This window comes from Carlito syrichta, unplaced genomic scaffold (assembly GCF_000164805.1).
Source record: "Carlito syrichta isolate Samal-C Ts95f unplaced genomic scaffold, Tarsius_syrichta-2.0.1 Scaffold314826, whole genome shotgun sequence".
NCBI lineage: Eukaryota > Metazoa > Chordata > Mammalia > Primates > Tarsiidae > Carlito > Carlito syrichta.
In genome coordinates, this window is record NW_007258922.1 from 329957 (window position 1) to 336256 (window position 6300).

At 39.9% G+C, this 6300-nt stretch overlaps 1 protein-coding gene across 6 annotated transcripts in view; it reads right to left on the reverse strand.

Annotated features, from left to right (window-relative positions):
- Positions 1 to 213: 213 nt before the first annotated feature.
- Positions 214 to 6300, reverse strand: part of GRAMD2B (GRAM domain containing 2B) — a 126451-nt gene continuing 120364 nt past the window's right edge. For 4 of the 6 annotated variants that reach the window (XM_021705922.1, XM_008072038.1, XM_008072036.1 and 1 more), the window contains 2 exons: positions 4888 to 4981; positions 214 to 1495 (listed from right to left, as the gene is read on the reverse strand). In XM_021705922.1, coding sequence (XP_021561597.1) covers positions 1454 to 1495; positions 4888 to 4981 — 136 coding nt within the window. In that variant the 3' untranslated portion in view covers positions 214 to 1453. Of the gene's footprint in view, positions 1496 to 4722; positions 4982 to 6300 lie in introns of those variants that run through there. The other 2 variants (XM_008072037.1, XM_008072035.1) reach the window with 1 other exon arrangement.

The following is a 6300-nucleotide window of genomic DNA, read 5'->3' on the forward strand; positions in this document are numbered from 1 at the left end:
GTGGACACAGGAATCAAGCAGTGACTTTTCTCCTCCAAAGTTCATTTTCTTTCCCCTATACCATTGTAACCCAAGAACTTAAATTCTTTTTGAATTTTGAAATGAATACTTGGGAGGAAAGAAGAATGAAATGAGTTGGAAGTAGTAGAGTGGAGGTGGAGAAAGAGTTAAAAAGTAAGGCCTGGTTAAAATCATTTACAAACTGACAAAACACAATGTTAGCAGGGCATTTTAACCCATGAGTATTTATTAAAAGCCAGAGGTGCACCAGGCACAGTTGTCCAGCAGGCTAACAGATACAAATGATGTAACCAATTCATTTATTAGCTTATCTGATTAAACAAAATACATTTCATAGAAATGATTGTCAAATGCATTGCAGATAGAAACAGAATATCTTTTATACTTACAAATCTTATGGTACCCTAAATAATTGTTAATAAACCCATATGGTAAATAAAGTTAGCAAACCACCAGCTATTGCTTTATTTTAGTCAGCAAAGGAGAAAAACATACTACTGTCATGCTCCAATGGGTTTCAGCATTAATGAATGCTGAATATAAACATCCTGTTTCAAAATGGCTAACACAGTCCACCTGCAATCTTAAAAATTCAGTGTTTTTCATCTTGTATTAAATCTCTATTACACCATTTGGCTTCAAGATTAGTTTTGGTTTCAAAATAAGTTTAATTTAGTACTTAGTAATTTAGTACTTTAGTTCAATGCCTTACGGATTCTTGACCTGGGCTGGGTGACAATCACTCCAATTAACTAGTAGTTACAGCAACAAAACAAAACAAAACATAAACAAGATAGTTTAATCCACTTTGCTTCCTACTCTTGCCAAAACTGAATTGAGAAACTAAGATACACAGGTGATTTAAAACAGAACATAACAGCAGAAGGAAAAAAAAAGACAAAGAAAACGTAGGTGTTATTTGTTTGAAGCAAGTCTGTTACTTAGAGCCACTTATGGTCTTTTTGATGCTCATGTCAAATTCTTTAGGGGACCACACTGAGTTCACTGGTAAGTGATACAGCCCTAGCTTGAAGGCTGGTTAAGAGTGGTGTAAGGGAGAGAAAAGGAGGGTAAAAAAACTAAAAAGGCATGGAGTGGAGTGTTTGCTGACACCATCGTGATAATGGCTTAACCTCAATCATCCAAGAGTGTCCACCAGGCCCTTCCTGAGACCTCCAAAGATGAGTCTGTTTTCTTCAGGCAGCAGCAGGAAAAACTTCCTCAAAGAATCAAGGTCAACTTTTATTGCACAAGAACCAAAATTATTTCCCCTCCCCCCATTCCTGAGCTGGAGACCGCCACGTGCAAACATGTCTGGGTTCTCATCCGCTTGTGCCTCTGACCAGCAGGGAGCACTCAATCAGAACGCCTTGGGGAGCACCTTCTTCAAAGGGAACATGAGGTATTATGTTGGCCCAAGCAATCTGGTCAGTCAGTCACCATTCTCAAGCAGCTTTTGTAAGTTATTTTGTATCTTGAAATAATAAAAGAGAAGCTCTTATTATTAAATAGAATAAAGTATATTAAGGGCATATTTGCTATGGCCTAAATAATTCTTGAGATTACTCTGCCTTGAATACAAAGCCACACACAGGTTAAATTTAGATGAGGCAAATACATGCTTTTTCATGGGCTAGAACTCTGTTGGACAATCCAGTTTAGAATGAAAGAAGATAGCACTAAAAAAAAATAGCACAATAAAATAAAAATGTCAGTAAAGACAGATAAATGAGATGGAAAAAGAAGAACAAAAACTGGCAGCACCAGGTGTGACCCAAATGTATTCAGAGACAGACGATGGGAAATTGTCCTTACCGAACTCATTTGATGGTTTTAATCAGACAAATGCCCTATAATAATGTTTAATGCTCCTATTAGATACTATTCAACATTTCCAAGAAGACTGTGGATTTCGTAGGGACAAGGACCAACCATGTCTGATGCTTGGATCTGAAGATGAAAGTCCAGGGTTAGGCATTAAAAATGTTCTCAGTCTGCCGAATAAATGAACTTTAAAAGAGTCTAGAGCAAGGAATTCTCAAAAGCCAATGATGTTATGGGATCAGGAATCCCGAGGGTCAAAGGAAAGAGAATACACTCTTCTTTTGGAGGAACAGTCTATGATGTTCTATAGGCATATGTAAGGTAAGTGAAGGTAAGTTTGGAGGAATTGAGTCTGATCTATAAGTACCAGGCAGTGCATGCTCCCCTTAGCTAAACAACACCACAGAGACAGGTTTTTTTTTTTGAGTTGGAGTCTTACTCCTTCGCCCAGGCTGGGGCGCAGTGGCATGCACTCTGACGGCCACCCCAGCGTTGACCTTCTGGGCTCCAGTGATCCTTCCGCCTCAGCAAAGGCAGGTTTTATACATGCAATTGAAGGCTAGGGGGCTAAGTAATGGGATCAGTGGCACAAGTAGTAAGTGGCAGAGTAGGGATAAGAACAAAGGTCTCACTCCGAAATATATGCTCTTTCTACTATACTGCTATACATGCCACTTCCAGTTCTAAGAAAATAATTATTCTTTTCCCATCAAAGGTATTGCCTTCTTTCCCCACATTCCTGCTCATGTCTGCCCCACTTATCCCCCAGGTCCAAAGATAAATGGACAAACAGGAGCTGAAAGGTTTAGAAAAAATAAAACAAAGAATTGAAATTCAACATTAATAAGACATGCCTACAAAGACAAAAAAATCCCCAAAAGCAAAACAAAGGAGGTAAATAGGCAGTTTATAGAAGAAAGCCCAAATGGCCAATAGATATATGAAATGTTCAACCTCAGCAGTGATCAGGAAAACACAAATAAAAACTATAAGAAGATCCAATTTCCTACTATCAGACTGGTAGTGGGAAGGTTGAGTGGACAGAGACTTTGAGGAGACATTGAGGAGAGACTTCACGGAACTTGACAACTCGTTAGTCAATCAATAGCAAGTGAAAAGAGGAAGGAATTAAAATTTATTGTTAGATTTCCAAGGCATGACCGAAAAATCAGTGATGTCATGAACAGAAATAGGAAGTTATACGCAAGGAAAGATTGAGGCTTAGACACACCAGTCTCTAAAGCAAAACTGAAGGGATTGCTGGTATGGAGTCAAAAGAGTTGAGCCATGTCTTGGACTTTCACTAGCAGGCTGTGCCAGGCTAGTGTCTGATTACCTCTGAGGAGGGGGGCGGACCAATCAGAAAGAACGTGGGTGTGGCTTGGTATCTCTCTCTTTTTTTAAATACTTGGATTCTTTTGAACAATGTGTGCAACTTTTAACTTTTTACAATATCACTATGAGTATGTTGACTCAAAATCTACTTTTTACTGATTCTGCTTTGGGCAAAGGTGGTCTTCACTGGTACTCTTGCAGGCCTCCCTGATCTCCTTGCTGGGATTTGTCTGCAAGCCCTGCACAAGTCCTGCTCGCTTTCAGCCTGCTGTGAACAAGGCTTCTGCTTTCTGTTCCCTGATCACAGAATGTGGTGTCCTAGACAGGCCTGACAGGAGATGGGAAGAAACGCAAAAGAAGGCAACAGGATTCCATGTGTTTCTGATTCACAAAATATCACTTGTATGTCAGAGTGAACAAAACTGAAAATTAATACACCACTTTCTAGGTCAACACAAATGCCAAATTGTTTGTAAGCATTTCATTGAACAGAAACATCATTTATTGTCAATTTCTAGAACCTAATGTTTTACAAAGGAAAAAAAGCATTTGGGAAGTTAACCTATATTTTCTCTAGATAGATTTTGGGTGTAAAAAAGTTTCCACATTTGTCCATAGATACAGTGATTTCATATTAATTATCTGTCCTGACGTGGTTTAGAACAGAAGTTTGGAAACTTCTTTGCTCTCAGTACTTTAGCTGTTAAATGCTAGTAACTTTTAGTGTAGGAAAACAAAGAATGCCACAAGCTAAGGAGAGGTTTGCCCTAGAGCTGTCCAGTAGAAGATATTTTAGAGGTAAGGGTACATAAGTGGCCTCATCAACAAGTCCAAAAGCTGGATTTGAAGAAGCAGTAAAGCAGAAGGCTCCTAAGCACAACTTTGCAGTCAGACCTGGTTCAGATTCCAGGTCTGCTGACTCTCTAGGTGTGCTACCTTGAGCAAGCTACCTTGAAACTTTGATGGAGCCAGGCACAGTGCCTCACGCCTGCAATCCCAGCACTTTGGGAGGTGGAGGCGAGAGGAATGCCTGAGTCCAGGGATTCGAGACCAGCCCGGGCAACTTGGCAAGACCTCGTCTCCACAATATATAAAAAAATAAGCTGGGTGTGGTGGCGCATGCCTGTAGTTTCAGCTACTTGGAAGGCTGAGGCAGAAGGATCGCCTAAATCCAGCAGATTGAGGCTGCAGTGGCTGTGAGCGTGCCACTGCACTCCAGCCTGGGTAACAGAGTAAGATTCTGACTCAACAAAACAAAACAAAACAAAAAAACCAGCTCTTATGGTTCAAACGGATTGAGCACAATATTTTATGTATGGCAGCAATCAGCCTGGGTGGAGTTGGGACTGTGCTCTCTGGTCAGGCCTGTGGTCTCCAGTTCACTCCTTACTGTGTCCCTATACTGAACCCTGGTATTAGCAGTCACTTAACAGTGGGCTCTATGGTACAAAGAAATATTGTGTATACCCTAACAAGAAGAAAAGATAGGCCAATAAAGCCATGTATTTTAAGGAAAATGAGATTAAATCTGATCTATTTGAGGACATAAATATTCTTCCACATTTACTATGCAACCCCCTGGCCAGGTTTGATCATTTAGGTTGTTTGCACCACACTAAAGGCATTTGGATGTGTAACCCCTGACCAGACCTATGACAGTTGGCAGGCACTACCCGTGATTGCCCCCATACCCAGAAAACAGGTCACCTTTTCTAATTTCATGATGTTAGCTGTAAGCTCTTGGCAGAGAACCTCCACATTGAATTGTACTTGTGATCCCAGGCTGGATGGTGCCATCTGTCTGTAAGAACAAAGAGAAAAATTATTATGGGAGGGATGGCAAAGAAAGAAGTGAAATGAACATGTTTAAAATTTACTTCAGCGGGGTACAGTGGCTCACACCTATAATCCCAGCACTTTGGGAGTCCGAGACGGGAGGATTGCTTGAGCCCAGGAGACCAGCCTAGGCAACATAGTGAGACCTCATCTCTAAAAAAAATAAATAAATAAATAAAAATAAAAATTAGTCGGGCATGGTGGTGTATGCTTGTAGTCCCAGCTATTTGGGAGGCTGAGGAGGAAGGTTTGCCTGAACCCAGGAGGTCAAGGCTGTGGTGAGCCATAATCATGCCACTGCACTCCAGCCTGGGCGACAGAGTAAGACCCCCAGCTCAAAAATAAATACAAAAAAAATGAAATTTATTCGTATAGGAAACCAGTTAATACTAGAAAAGAGTGATTCACTTGTTAATATCAGACATGCCCTGCAATAATTCATAATCTCAGTCTAGATGATTAGGAGAATAATTCTTAAAAGCACAGCTGGAAATCCTTAAGTTATTTTTGTTGAAGTAGATGTGGTGTGCCTAGGCTTCCAAACAAAAATCAGACAATTATTCTCAAGTGCATGGTAGCTAGAACCCTCTTCTTAACCCTTAACATCCTCTCTCCACCACAGCATAAAAATTTGCAAGACTTACTGCTCTTTATAGTCATATATATACTTTTAAATAGGAAAATAAGTCATTTATACTAGAATCTTCAAAAATTTTAGAAATGTCTTTATCTAATTAATGAAATTTCCATTGAAATATGAGATTTTTGTAGTTCCTTCTTGGAGACTTGCCATACAAATATCATTGCCACGTCTTATAATCTAACAGATGCATTTAATATTTACTATTAGGCTATTTACGGCAAGCGCTCTTACCCTGAGGTCTACTGAGGTCCTTTACCAACTTATACTGTAGAAAATATGGAGACGTGTGTACTTTTTCCTGGAGATACGGGTCTTAAGTTGTTTATCAGATTTTCTTTCTTTTTTGTTTTTTTTGAGTTGGAGTCTCACTCTGATGCCCAGGCTGGCCTCAAACCTGGGAGCTCAGGCAATCCACTCGCCTCAGCCTCCCAAAGTGCTGGGATTAAAGGCTGAGCCACAGAGCCTGGCCTGTTTATCAGATTTTCGTGTTAAGTTTGAGAGCCATGGTGTGTATCATCTCTATTTCTTAGTGGTGATTTAATTTAGCTGTTAAGTGTTTGGATATCAGTGATTTAATTTAGCTGTTAAGTGTTTGGATATCAGTGATTTAATTTAGCTGTTAAGTGTTTGGATATCAGTGA